Source organism: Malus sylvestris, chromosome 5 (genome assembly GCF_916048215.2).
Source record: "Malus sylvestris chromosome 5, drMalSylv7.2, whole genome shotgun sequence".
Taxonomy (NCBI): domain Eukaryota; kingdom Viridiplantae; phylum Streptophyta; class Magnoliopsida; order Rosales; family Rosaceae; genus Malus; species Malus sylvestris.
In genome coordinates this window covers 31,190,764-31,206,355 of record NC_062264.1, presented here as the reverse complement: position 1 = coordinate 31,206,355, position 15,592 = coordinate 31,190,764, and the positions used below count along the sequence as shown (strand labels likewise).

The window sequence follows — 15,592 nt, the reverse complement described above, 5'->3', positions numbered from 1 at the left end:
TTGCTCTTTACACATAAGTACACATCCCTCTGTATTTGTGTCATGTACGGAAATATATCTCCTTAACATAAAAAAATCATAAGTTTTTGCGTACATGTCAAATTGCGATTTGTAAGTCCTCAGAAGGAGTCGAGTAAAAAAAATATAAGCTCTCGACTTAATTTTTACTTGGATATATGCTTCTTACACCAGTATGAACCATTGATTACAAACAGTAAATAAATCTCAATCTTAAATACAACACGAAAAATGGAAAAATCAAAATAATGATAGCTGAAAGGGGGAACTCAAAATTCGGTCCCTAGAGAAGGCCATGTACAGGTGAGGTGCTAAACACAGGCTGGTCCTTGTTAGCTGCTGCATATGCATCGTTGTTGTTGCTGCTGCTTTTTCGCCGGGGCTTCGCCTCTCCGAGCATCGTTATGACATCCCTCATGGAAGGCCTGTCCTTCGGAAGCTTGGCAGTGCAAAGCAATGCTATTCTAAGGACTAAGAGCATCTCTTCTTGAACATGCTTGCAGTTTCCTACACCGGGGTCTAATGCTGCTTCTAAACTTTTGTTGTCCTTAATCTTCCTCCGAATCCATTCCACGACGTCTACTGACTCACCAAATTCGGGGTCTAATGGCCTCTTTCCTGTTAGAAGCTCCAATAGAACCACACCGTAGCTGTAGATGTCGATCTTTTCGTCAACCTTCAATGTGTATCCATATTCTGATCAAAGAACGACAAAGTCACAAACTTGTTAGTGACAAGAAAATTACAGATTAACATGTGAAGTTGAGATGTGAAACTGGAAGGTAGAAACTCACCAGGGGCTATGTAACCGTATGATCCAGCCACCATTGACACAGTCTCATTTTTCCGAACCATCATCCGTGCCAACCCGAAATCCGCAATCCTTGCGTCGAGGTTTGCATCAAGCAATATGTTATTGGACTTGATGTCTCTATGGATGACTGGTGGGTGACAATCATGGTGGAGATAGGAAAGACCTTGTGCAACTCCAACTGCTATGTTGTACCTTGAAACCCAATCTACAAGCAATCTCCCTGCTTGCTTGCCATGCAAGGTTTCTCCTAAGCTGCCATTGGGCATAAACTCATATATGATCATCAAATTCGTATCATTGTTCAAAAATCCCAACAATCGAACTATGTTTCGATGCCTTAGCCTTCCCAACAGATTCACTTCCCCAACTAGATCGTCACTGCTTCCAGTTTCAATGTCTGTTGCCGGTCTCCACAACTTTTTAACTGCCACAACTGTGTTTGATCTTGATATCTCTGCCTTGTACACAGCCCCGGTGGCTCCCATTCCGATCACATTTGATTCCTTCACACAAGCCAGGATGTCAGTACTTGTGAAACCAAGCCTCTGGAATGCCATCAGTCTCCATGGCCACTCTCCATTGCCAACTTCGAAACTGTCTCCGAAGCAACTCCCATTCAAGTACCACCTCTTATATAGAGTTCGAGCACTGAAAAGTGAGAGTCCAACTGCTAAAACTGATGAGATCCCAATCACCCATCCTGAAACAATGTTCCTTGTGTGCACATTCCTATGCCTCGATGCCAGCACAGGATTTCGCATGCACGGAGGGAGGACACTGCCACAGAGTCCGGCATTGCCCACAAGATCACTCGGGTTTATTCTTCTCAGCACACCATTTTCTGGGACAGGACCCTCTAGCTTGTTGAATGAGACATTGAGCGTCTCCAAGGCTGGTGAGATTCCGAAATTTTCGGGTATGCCACCAGTGAGAGAGTTGTTGGACAGATCAAGAATGGACAATGTGGGCATCATGGCAATTGATTTCGGGATGTCTCCGTTCAATTGGTTGTTCCTCAGATTCAAGCTTACCAATCTCTCACATGAAGCAATGCTTGCTGGGATGGTTCCTGAGAAATGGTTTGATGAGAGATCAAGCACTGAAAGTGAAGGGCTGTCCTGGAATTGATCCGGGATTTTGCCGACCAATTCATTATTCGAGGCCATCAGGGTTTGCAAGCTTGGAGCAGAGAGAATGGTGGAAGGCAGAGAAGAATGGAGGCGGTTTCGAGAGACATCAATGAAAGAGAGTGAAGTAGAAGAAGAAAGATCATCTGGGATTGCACCAGTGAGATTGTTGTTTGCTAATTCTAACCTCTGAAGCCTCTCAAGCTTGCCAAGCCCAACTGGGATTGTTCCGGAAAGAAAATTGTTCTGCATTCGAACACGAACAAGCGAAAGGCACGTGGATAGGCTCGCCGGAATTGGACCTGTGAAGGCATTGTTGAAGAGGATGAGCTTGGTGAGGTTGCCCTTGTTGCACAATGTGGATGGAAGCTCACCGGAAAATGAGTTGGATGAGATGTCCAACCACTGCAATGGGGCATTTTTGCCAAGATCGCTAGGCAAAGGACCTGAAAACGAATTGTTCCATAGCTCAAGAACACTTAACTGACTCAAACTTCCAATTCCGAATGGAACTGAACCTGACAGCTGATTACTCATCACATTCAAAAGCTGCAAATTCTTCAGCTCCCCAATCTCAGCTGGGATTTCCCCCGATAACATATTATCAGAGAGATCCAGCAATTTCAGCGAAGAAATGGCGCCAATTTCAGCTGGAATTTTGCCTTCAAAATTGTTCTTGTATAAGAACACTGTCTCAAGAAACTGAAGCCTCCCCAACTCAGCTGGAATCTCACCACTAAGATTCCCAACTGCCAAATCAAGATACTTCAGGTTGGTAAGATTCCCAAACTCCATTGGAATCCCACCTTCAAACTCATTGTATCCAAGGATCATAGCTTCCAATGAGGACAGCTCTCCAAACTCAGCGGGGATTTCCCCGGTAAGACTGTTGCCGGAAAGCCCAAGAAACTTGAGCTTCTGCAAGTTCTTGAATGACTTTGGAATCGAGCCCCCGAAAAAGTTCCCTCTGAGATCCAGAGTCTCCAGCATTGTGGCATTGCCGAGATCCTCATGAAGAAACCCCGAAAAATTATTACTCGAAGCGTTGAGTTCCGTCAATCCTCCAGCACTTCCGAATCCCCATGGAAACTCACCAACAAGTGAGTTTTGACTCACATCAAAAGTTTTCAATGCTGTGAGATTTGAGATGGATTTTGGCAGTGATGAGGAGAAGCCACTGCAGCAGAGGTTGAGAGAAGTGAGGCTTCGGAGACGTTGGATGTCGCCGGATACCGGGCCGCTGAGGTTCATGTGGGAGAGATCAAGCTTCTCTACGTGCCCCTCAGTGTTGCACCATACGCCTGTCCAATTGCAGTGAGCTCCATTTTCCGGTAAGTTCCAGTCTTTGAGGCTGTTTAGTGGATCAATGAGGCCTGCTTTCATCGAAAGCAGTGCAGAAACTTCGTCATTGGCCACAGCTGCAATGCCAAATGAAGAACAGCACAAAAATAAGAAGATCAGCAGTTGGGTTTTGCTCAACTGCATCTTGTTCTGCTTATTGGGTTGTGTCTTTTGCCACGAGTGGTGTGGGCGGAGGGCGGAATTCGAAGACAGGAGCTCGAGTGCAAGGGTAAACGCTCGTAACCATGCTATTCTCTCTGGCTTTCCACCATTTTCAGTCTCGGAAACTGATAGAGAGAGAAGGTGAGAGAGTGTAACTAACTGTAGTTGTATGAGGGAGTAGTGGAAAGAAGAAGAAGATTGGTTAATGTATATGTGATGGTATATAATAAACAAATGAATAATTAGTGAATAATTGGTATATAATAAACAAATGAATAATTAGTGAATAATTGGGGTGGATTAGTTTGTAATAAGATGAGGGGCTCGTAAGATCTTGGGGACTGCAACAGGCTGTTAACTGCAAGTAATGACGGGGAAGGGTTTGGACTTATTGGAAGTTTCTCCGACACCATACATGGGATGGAGAATGTGGTGAATACCCCTACCCCTACCCCCCCCCCCCCCCCCCCTCTCTCTCTCTCTCTCTCTCTCTCATGCAGTGCGAGTGTTTTTACTCTCATTAATAAAAATACGTTAATCAACACTTAAATAATAATTCAACCGTTAACAATCACGTCATATAGTTCATGAAATTTGGTCTATGTTCTCCCTAGCATTATTTCTTATTATCTGTTATATCATATTTAGTCAACTCGAGAGAGTATAGAGTAGTTAGATCATAAACACAAAATAAAAATGTTTCCTTTCCCCTTGATTCTTTGTCTGATCCAAGTAAATACTTCATAATAAAACTAATGAGATTAAACAGTAGGACTGTTTTTCCCCTTGATTCTAGTAGGACTGTTTACCCATTGGAGCTTAACTCTTGCTCACCCCATACCTTTCCTTTCAATCAGTTTATTTATTAATGGATTTTGCTAGCGACAGATGTTTACGTGCAAGTGGATGACTTTCAGTTATTGATACATAGTATTTTGAAATCCAAAAGTATTAACGGGTGGGGATCATTCACCTGCCTATGGACGCTCTCTTTAATATTTCTCTTTATAAAAATCTTTGAAAATATTAACTTCCATTATATTATGCGTGAACGACTCTACTTGTAAGACATTAATGATTAAAAGTTACTCATACAAATATGTGTATGACAGTCCTTAACATTGCTCTTTTTACGGATTTATCCTTACAAAAATAAATGTTTCACATATGTTTATGTCAAAAAGCAATAATTAAAACAGTTATACCTAATACATAGGTTTGGAACAGAGCAACAAAAGTAACTAAAAGCCACTTTATCTTAAGGCATACACAAATGATGTGGAACCCAAAGCTACATATGCTTCGAATGATTTGGGTTTCATCGATCTTAGGGTTTCCTTCCCTTCTTCAGCTTTTAAAGAGTAACTTCTAAGTATGACAAAGATACAGAAAATGATGCTCAAAGTGGATCCATCATTGAATAATCAAAAGAAAAAGAAAATATCGATTAAAGCGTGTGTATTTGCCAACATCAAACCCTAATCATCTTAGTCACTGCTCACTACAAGTTAAAATAATTTCTAACCTTAATAAACATGTTTTATGCAGCACAAAAAATGATGAGAAATAAGAAATTTACAGGAATATATGAACCTTTGTTCAGTGCTGTATGTCTAAAAGTTGAAATAATATAAAATCACAGCCAATTCATACCCATTATATATGTAGTTAATAGTTTATATATATGGTTAAATTAGAGTCAATAACTCAAATGAACATGCCATTTATTCCTCATGATTGAACGAGGGAATCATGCCATGTTACAAGGTGAAATAAACAATTAATCAAAGACAAAAACTACTCTGCTCTTGTTTAATAATACAAATTTATATCAGCCATACCTGGCTAATTAAATGATAATTAACTAGGGAACTCTTCCTATTACCTACTGCACCCTTGCGGGCGGGAAATATACACCAACTTAGAAATTAAAAAAAAATATATATAATTGGATGGACGCTAAACACACAATAAAGGACTCTAAACTATGATTTGTATACGGCTTAAGGTATTGCTTAGTGCCCCTAAGTTCTATATATGATTACAAGTTTATGATCGATTTAATTTGTGCATATCTCTACTATTTAATAGAACTCTGTTTGTCAACTCAAGAAGTTTGAAAAAACTATTCTAACAATATCAACAAAATTAAAGAAGATAACCAAACTAAAAGTTAATTACAGGCAATACGGTGAATCACACACAACAATTTCTTGGTTTTTTCTCTACTCACAGCCAGATAATCTCTATTTTTCCTCCCACCTCCCCCTCTTCAACATTTTTGTCCCTCTACTCTCTCTCTCTCTCTCTCTCGTCTCCTTACCTTCGAACCCGTTAAAAACAAATCACTACTCTCATAAAAAAGCAAAAAGAATATTTCTCTTCGTGTATGACCTTTGCTAGTCTGCATTAAAAAGTTAGCTCTTTCGGTTTTTTTTTTTCCTTTTCGAAGGACTCAAAAGGGAGTTCCGCATGTTATAAAAGAAAAAAAAAAGTAGAAAAAGGGAGGAGCGAACAGGAGGAAATGGAAGAAAGTTATCAATGGTGGTCTGAACCTCACCAACTACCATTTCTCTCAGATTAAAATATTTTTTCCTTCTCTTTTTTTCCTTTTCCCTCTTCTTTGTTGTTATACTGCAAATTTTCACATGTACACATGCACACATGCAAGGCAGTCCATTTAAAATAGTCAATGTATCATGTATAGTAGTGGCACTTTTTTTAATTAATTCACAATATTAGGTACCATTTCTGCAATTAGAACAGATAGGAAGGCCACGTGAAACAGCAGCTTCCTTGGGAAGTCCCTCAACCCCATTATTGGAGAGAAAAAAAAGAGTTTATTTTCTGGGTGGATTAAGAGAATTATTGGGTGGATTACTTGATCCGTGGATCTGCTGCTAAAACTTCTCATCTGCAAAACGGAAGGAACCCATGGGAAGAAGGTATGGATGGCTACGGTATTTCACGTGGGTTTGCCGAGGCACCCCAAAATCTTTTCATGGTGCTTGTGGCTGCACATGTCCCACATGTATGAGTTGGGGTCCACGATGTTTTGGGACCCACATTTGGTACACTAATCTGAAGTGAAATACATAGTGAGTGCATGGTGCGTACCAATAATACAAACCCAGTGTGCCAGTTTTCTCGTCTGTGCACTGCACTCCTTATCTTGTTCATTTTTGTACTATTTGTGATTCATTGTTTCAATCATGGTTATTGATTCAGGGGGAAGCAATATTTTGATTAAGTTTAGAGGTGAACACGAACAAGGGGTTCGAGAAACAACATGACAGTACATATATTATCATCCCTATATAGTTTATTTCTAATTTTTTTTAATGTTTTTAGAAGCGAAATTAGGGAGAAGGAAACGAAAACTAAACCTCAAGTATATGCTAAATCTTTTTGAATGTGCAATAAGGAAAATAGTATAAGCCATTCGGATGAGGCATTAACATTTAACATGTAGTAAGGTATGCAAAAGTTCTTGTGAAAACTAAATAATTGCATCTTTGACAAAAACGGTAAGCAACACACGGTTTCAATGGATTTTGCAAATTCTACAAGAGCTATCTTGATCCCGAGAACCAGTGTTTTTTGCCGTAGGGCTTTGGTATATATAATTGGTTTGTTTAGGTTTCAAGCTTAGAAAAATTCAATAACGATAAAGGAAATTCACGGTACTCTTTAATTAATAAAAAAAATAATATCGGTACTATTTAATTTGAACGTTGATATTAAGTACAATTTTATTATGGAAAGGTTAAATAAATAACACTAAACGTTATTATTACTATAACAAGGTTGGTAATTACGTTATTATACTTAGACGTGATTGCATTACACTACCAATATTGATTATAACACCTTGGACATCTTATTAAATATAAAAGGACTTCATGAAATTACAAAACATCATAATTCACTTATGGGCTCCCTACATTAATATATAACAATGTTACAACATAACATTCAATGGTGAATTACAAGAAAAATAAGGTTATACTATAGTCCTTCAAATTTACACCCCTAGGTTACATAAAAATACTAACATTATATTTTCTTTTTGAACAAACGATATTATATACACTAAAGAGGACGGGATGAGCTTAGCCTCATAATGGGCTAGCTATAATGTGGTTCAAATTCGCCTTTGGCGAGAATCGAATTAACCTAAGATCTCTCACTAACAAGTGAAGAGAAATACCACTAGACTTCAGTACTAAGTGGCACTAACATTATATTTAATTATATTTAATTAGACTGAAGGACGTTGATATTACTATAACATGGTTGACCTTTGCTTGTAAGTTAAGTTACACTACAAATGTAGGATATTATACTTCGACATGATTGCATTACATTACTAACGTTAAAATTAAATAGCATCCATACCCTTTCTTTTTATTTCCTTTTTTTCAGCGTTCAAATTTTAGATGTTAGACCAACAAAGAAAGTTAAATGGTTTTGTGAATTTCTACCAAACCCATCACATAAAGGTTGTTTAGGAAAAAAGTAATTTTTACTTAACTTATAATTTGATGGAAACAACTATAAACTAGCCAATGTTAGTTATAGTAGAAATAATCGGACCAACAAAAAAGGGGATACATAGGCCAGCAGAAGATCATACTAAAAGGAGAAAACGTAGATCCAAATTCTCCAAATCCTTCATATTGATAATGATCTGCGTCAGAATCCAAGGCCTCTTTACCGCAGTATTATTCTTTTCCTCAGCTAATCGTATATGAGATAAAATGTGAGCAAAGACCTTCTTGCAATACTCTTCTCCAATCAACAAATCTGAATGCCCGAAACCCACCACAACTACCCTTTCATGTCTAAACCCTGGCTGGTGCAACTTCATGTATTTATGAGCAAGAAAAGATGTTTGAGGAATCACAAGGAGAGACCGAACGCGCGATATATATATATAGTGTTGGGAGTGCCATTCTTTCTGGGTGGATCAAGTAGGAGTTGCCACCATTGCTGTCTACTATAAAACTTAACCAGATTTGCATATCTTTCTGAGGTGGGGAAATGCTGCCATAGGAGCCTTGTTGAGCTTTCCTTGTTCAACCGCTGGTGCACGGTTGGACTTAAGTTTTCGTGCCAAAATGCGTTTCCAAATATGCTGGAAACAACTTCACATTCATTACAGGTGCATCTTTCGTAACGAGGTATTAAGCGGGCTATAAGTTTCAGAATCCTATTACGTGAGCTCACCAGCGTTGATGTTTCCACAAGTGGAACTGTCTTGTTATTTCCAAGCATCAACATGGATATCCACACTACATATGTATACTATATAAATTAGAATGCTGATTGGCTCCTCACTGCAATACAGGAAGCCACAGTTTGACTTTGAACACATTCTTTATTAATTTCTGTTATTTGATCATTTTTAATTCCTTCGATTCTATGATCGAAAATAAAAAAGTGTGGATAAAAGGTAAAAGAGGTGTGGATACCTGAAATTAATTCCTAGGAAGCCTAGGGTCTTAGTTGCATGACTTCTACTCGTTTTCGTAACTACTAATTATTGAATTTGGTTTTGTAAAACTTGCAAAATTCGCTATTAGTCGGGTGAGGCAATTATAATTATAATAGTGGGCATCCCTATGTTTGGGTATTCAGTCGTGATGGAAACTTCTCTCCTCTGGGAGTCAATGCTGAACTCTTCCAACTAGTTTGGCTAATTAAAGGTGTTGAAATTTCCCCATGAGTTTAATTAATATAAATGGGTGCATATAGTGCCCCCACATTTATTCTTTTGTTTGCTTCTACTTACGCAGGTTAACAATCTTCTCATTTAGACTTAAAAGACTGCAATTTTGACTTAGTCGACTGGTTAAATAATTTTTAAGTTGGTTAATTTTTGTAAAGTTGAAATTTAGAGACATGCTTAGAAATTATATGATTTTGATCGTTAAATAATATTGAAAAATTAATTAAAATAATTAAAAAAATAAAATAAGAACGTTTAAATAAGAAAGTTGTTAACATCATCTATATATTATGCCTCCTAATACTGATTACTGTTGATGCAAAAAGACAAAATATAAGGTTGAGATGTTCCCCAGCGGACACCAGATTTCCATTTATTTAAGGCCCAACAGAAAAGAAACTTCAATTCCTATAGAAAGATCATTTTACACCAGTGACAAGCCCCTTCACATAAGGCAACCCATACCCAAGGTGCATACTTAAATTGGATTCAACACCCATAAAACAACCAAAAGGTTACAACTTACAAGACAATTTTGAAATTGTTAGATTAACCGTATTAGGTATCCAATGTTAACTCGTCATTCATGAAAATTAAATTTGAGATTTTGTTATTATAAATGAAGAAAAAATATCAAAAAATTTTAGTGCCAGTGATATTTGGTAACCACTTCACTGAGATTTTATCAGAAGTTATGACCCAAAACAAAAGGTTATAAAATTGAATTCATATCAAACTAAATTCATATATATTTCCAAAACGTTTCTCCAAGGTTTTATCCGAAGCAATGACCCGATAATACAAGGGTTAAAAAAGAATGCATCAATATGATATACAAATTTTATAGACAAACAAATCAACATTACATCCTCTCTTTTCTTTCTCCTACCAGTAAGTTGCCACTGAAATCTTTCTCAACACCAACTTAGTTGAACCTGAAGGATAAGAATCTAAAGAAAAGCTAAAGGAGAACACAGGTAAATAGAAGAATTAAGATGTCATTCTTTTACTTTTGACAAGTCCCTAAAGATAAAAAGGGGCTGGCTGTGGCACTCAACTAAAACTTAGCCACCAATACTGTCTACATATATAGGTATAGTCTACTATATATTATGAACTTCCCTTTGGGTTTGTTCTAAAACTACGAATAAGAGTAAGAGGGAGGGTCTTAAATGTAACCCTGTATGTATTTTCTTCTTTCTATCTCACTCGCCACGTGATGTGTGAAATGTGAGAATGAGAGAGACAGAAAATGAGATATATCTCCGGTTACACCTAATTTTTTTTTAAGAGAGGTGCTTATGTACCTAAAATAAAAGCCTGTATTTCAGCCCAACTAGACACTGTATAAAGAATTCCAGACATTGGTTTCCAATTAGAGGAACAATCTTCAGCAAGTTCTCTCTGCCTCTTCACCAAGCCAGAAAACAATGGGACAAAGGAAACACCAAAGTGATCACCTAGTCTCCTCAAGGATGAACTTGATCCAATCACAATACCTATATCTGCCTCAAGAAGGCAAAGCAAGTCACCCACTGAGCCTCCAATGTAAACTGTCAAGTGCTTGCCTTCACTCTTTCGGTCGATTAGGATGTCGTTGAAGGCTTGAAGTTTTTCCATGGGAGACTCCATCTTCTTCACAATTTCGCCGGTCGTAACAGATTCTTCATAGACTAGCTCATTGGAATGTACATTCAAGACATTCAGATCTCCTGTACAATAAAATTTAGACATTTAGTAAATCCTAACACACTTTTTGGACAAGACGATATTCTATTCTAAATTACTCGAATTTAAGTTGAAGGGAGCTTAAACTTGGGTGTAAGGGCAGGCGGACACACTGCCCTGGCAAACAGTGCCTAACCCACATGTGCACATTCCAAAAACACTTGAAATATATAATGTATTCCAAATAACATACCTGAAGAAAAAGCTGATACAATTAGATCATTGCACCAGCAGTATGAAAGTACATGAACATCAGCTTTCAGATTTTCATTTTTCACAACCTTTTGAAAGAAGCTTCTGCAACCATCCTGAATGAGACTCTGGCCAGCCCTTTTTATATCCTCTACATCCAAACCCTTCAGTACTCCGGACTCAACCACCCTTTCGTTTGCCTTTCTCTCAAACGCCGCAAGTTGTTCAAGCGCATTACATAGACTTTCATAATCAAATTCTTCCACTGCAAAATTTAAGGAACACAATGTTTAACTTCATGCTATTTTTCAAAAAATAATATACGAACACTGAAATTTCACGATGAGAGTAAAATCAAAATGCAGTCCAAATAATTAGTTAAGACCAAACCTTTATTACTGGCCAAAATGCTTTCGACAGATTGTTCAAATTCTTCAGTATATTGGGTGGATAGGACATCCCAAGTGCTCCTCAAGTCTGCGGAAGACATTCGAGCGAGTTGCGTTTGATCAGATCCATCAATATCAGCCTTTGGTGCTGTTATGAGTGCAATCTCAGCCAGTATGGCAGCAGAGTCAAATGCAGTGCATGCCAAATCAAAATCACATAGTATCGTCAGATGGCATTCGTCGAACTCATACATCCGAGATAGAGGGACTACAGATTGCTGATCAGAAATTGGTTGATTAACAACAATATCTACTAGAAGTTTCATTGCTTGGTGATAGAGATTCTCTATAATTTCAAGCTCCTCACTAGTCAAGCAAATGCTAAGTCTGTCTAGCATGTCTTCATTTTGCAAAGCTGTTTCCTGAAATAAAAGTTTGGTCATTAAAAACTTAAAACAAAAGGGTATGAGAAACATATTTGATTTTAATAAGATGAACCTCGAGAATTTGAGACGAATAGGTGTCTATCCACGTTTTGTATATGTGAGATTCATAATCATCAGAACTTAGAAATCCCTGAATCTCAGTACTAATGAAGGCATAGAGTCTGATACAAGGAGCCAGAGCAGCAAGTGTGTAAGCAGCAACTTTGGTCTTTTCAAAAGGGGTTGCAATTTTACCGGGAGCCGATCTTTCTCCCTCAATTTTCCCCGATGCTGTTGCAAGCAAGAAATCTGTGTATTTGTTCGTTGCAATGCCGTTAGAAGCGCCTTCATCCGCGAGCTCAAATCCACATTCCTGCATATTATGTTCATTTCAGACTTTAAAGTACTGAAACCTGAATTAGCACGCGTGTCTGTCACACCGCTACTAACATGAATACAAGTTGAAGTTAATTCAAAGAAGTCAGTCATTGCAGTAAGCAAAGTGAATTTCCTTTGAATTTTTGTTATGCTGGTGCCAAGATACAATTATACACAGAAAATTAAATGATGCTATGGAGATTGTTAACATGCATATGATGCAGTCGTGGGTTAGGCTAGTTGGATAGGAGTGTGCACCCCATGCACTCGAGTGATCCCTCTTGATTGATTAATGCAAGGAGGCAATATTACTATTAGTTATCCCTCTTGATTTATTCCCATTGATTAAGCTGATAATATATAATGATGAACATCATGATCATGCAGCCATAATTTGCAGGATAATATTAAAAATAAGTCTTCCTTTTATTATTCTTTTTTTTTTCCATTTCTGGAATCAAGTAATCAACCAGTGTGATAACTATTTGATGAAAAATCAAAATCGATATGGTGAGCTAAGGCTGAATAGACTAATTGTCCACTAATTACGGAAACAAAACAGAGTCTTAATTAATAATCCATCCCAATTTTTTTCCATAATATCCGTCATCAGGACAGTTTTCTCGGAATCCAAACAGATTTTAAGAAAACTATCTGGATTATTTACTTGGACAAAAGAAAAACAAAAGGGAAAGGAATCTTTGAATATTTACTTGGACAAAAGTGTCGTGCGTTTGAAGCCTGCGGATTATACGTTTCCTCAAATCGCGTATGCCATTTTTGTCGTCGTCATCATCTGCACAATCCTCCGCCAATTCATACCTGACAAACAGAAAACAAAAAACCAATTATTCACTGCATGTATATTTCTATGTGTGTAAAGAGATTACGGAGGAGGATGATCGAGGTTGATCGAATATCCGACATACGCGAGAGCGAAGGCTTTGAGAAAATGGAGGTCTTGAGAGATGAAATGGCGGAAGGTGGTCGGAGAGTGGAGAGTAGAAGAGGCCAACCGCACAAAGAAAGGACTGTACAAAGCGAAAACGGAGTATTCTTTTCTGAACTTTGCCCACAACCGCCGTGCTAGGCTTATTCCTTCGTCCACGGCCATAATCTCCAACGGCAATAGCGAGGGCAACAGAGAGTTAGGGGATCAATATTTCTAAGACGATCTACGTACGATTTGGACTGAGCAACAAATAATATTAATAGAGACGATGAAGGAGAGAGACGGAGGGAGAAAAGAAGAGAAAGTGGTTTGGTGGATTTTTGGAGTTCTTGTTGTCCGATCGTTGAAGTTTGATTGTCTATGTGGATATATTGGTAATATTTATAGGGTCCATCGTCAGTCCAATATTGCGGGGGACATAAGCTATGCAGGGGCAGAGTCCTAGCCGCCGGGTCAACTTAGCAACAAACATGCACCCTCTTGGCTTCATCCCTTGCGTCATGATCCTTTTTCCCACCCACCTAGTTACATTTTTCACCCCTTCTAACATCTTTTTGTCGTTATCCCTTACAAAAGTCACACTTCTAAGTTTTGAGAAAAACTTTAACATGACTGCTTAACTAGAATAATTCTCACATTGGATGATACCAAAATACATAAAATGTTATACTTTTTCGAGGGTGCCTTACCAACTACGTGAACAGACTGTCGTACTGATTTATTTTTCTTCCCTTATGTTGGATCACAAGTTATGATACATGTAATATTTCATTTATTTCGTCTGGTAACGGATGTGTCATCAACAAATGATTTAATTTAACTAGTGTTGCCCTTAATTTTTCATATGCAGACGATAACTTTACCAATTATCTCGTCACAACTTAAAAGAAAGGTACTGCTTCAGTATATACTAGAGAAAAAAAATTATAGCCCTAGATAATTTACCGATTTTGTATAACCAGTCATAGTGAAGGTTTTCGTAAGCAGCCTAAAGTTACTGTATATGACTATTTATACTCTACAAGGCTGCAACTTGTATAGGAAGTAGTGCTCTCCATGATCATAAGTTGGGGTGACAATCTAACAACAAATCCAACTGCATACTTTATATTTTTCTTTCAACTCAATTGCATATTATAGTTATGAGTGCATTTTTGCTCACCACCATTTAGTGTGGTGTATGCTCACCACCTTATTTATCATCATTAGATGAGTTTGAATTTTGAGATTTGTGCCTGTCTACTACACGAATCTCGAAATTCAAACTCATCTAACGGTGATAAATAGGATGATGAGCATACACCATACTAAATGGTGGTGAGCAAAAACACTCCCTTATAGTTATAATGTTGGTGGATTTTGCTTTTAATGTGGTTCAGTGCACCGTCGCTCGGGTTCCTTTTTGCTCGTTGCGCCGAGATTTCGTCTCCCAAAAGCAAAATCAGTATACATGCTTTTGCTAGCTATACGCGGTATTCCTCGTTGCCATCTGACTTTGACTAGTCCAAAAAGGCAATGGACTCAACTAATTTAGAGAGACCGAGAGAGACCCTATTACTATTACTAAGTTATGGTTCATGATCACAATGATGAACAAATCAAAATTGATCTTTTCATTAAATTTCCACAGTTGGGGGAACTCTATGACTTAGTACCGACGGACTCGATCATTTGGTTGGTATTTGACTTTGGAAGAATCAATCGGCTATATATGGTCATGGTTGTGAGAAATGAAAATGTCATTAACTTACTTTGTTTGGTAACTTTGGTTTTTAATTTTTAGTTTGTATTGATATAGAATGGTGGAAGGAATATGTAAGAAATGTCTATTGAACGGTCTTCAAAATGAAAACTAAAACCCGTACATTGAAGGAATTTTTGAAAACCTTATTTTCATTTTCAAGCTACATGATCTCTTTAGGGATAAAGTAATCCCTTTGATATGAGAAGAAGTGAGGATAAAAATGAATGAGTATGAATAAACTACCGCCCTCAGTTATCATACCTTATTTTTTAAGTATTGCGTATCAAAAACAAATAAAACTCACATACTTTGTCATTCATTCTATTGTTAGTAAACACATAATCCGCCCTTAATTTTTCCATCATTCCTTCCACGACCCTTTCCAATATCCTTTTTCATAGTTTGTACCCCACCTGTGTCACATCAAAAGACTTTTTAACATATTTTTTTGGAAAAAAATGGACCAAATTGAGACATGAAGTTAGACGATTGAGGGATTAAGTGACATATTTAATATTTTAGGTTTTAGGAGTGAAATGAAACTAAAGTTTGAATTCATGAGGGCATCAGCAATGTTTAAGCCTTAAAAAA

General features: G+C 37.7%; 2 protein-coding genes across 2 annotated transcripts; both read right to left on the bottom strand.

Annotated features, from left to right (window-relative positions):
• Positions 1-134: 134 nt before the first annotated feature.
• On the bottom strand, positions 135-3,729 carry LOC126623536 (MDIS1-interacting receptor like kinase 1-like; the record flags this gene model as incomplete). Its single annotated transcript, XM_050292446.1, has 2 exons — positions 135-714; positions 813-3,729. Coding segments are annotated over 2 exons (3,330 nt in total), but the record flags the coding sequence as incomplete, so codon positions are not given.
• A 6,189-nt stretch (positions 3,730-9,918) lies between these two features.
• On the bottom strand, positions 9,919-13,623 carry LOC126624249 (bifunctional TH2 protein, mitochondrial-like). The gene is made up of 6 exons (XM_050293273.1): positions 13,235-13,623; positions 13,019-13,127; positions 12,001-12,300; positions 11,504-11,924; positions 11,115-11,378; positions 9,919-10,905 (listed from the first exon to the last, which is right to left on the bottom strand). Exons 1-6 carry the CDS (start codon positions 13,417-13,419, stop codon positions 10,493-10,495), a joined length of 1,692 nt encoding a protein of 563 aa, XP_050149230.1. The 5' UTR covers positions 13,420-13,623; the 3' UTR covers positions 9,919-10,492.
• Between the last annotated feature and the right edge of the window lie 1,969 nt (positions 13,624-15,592).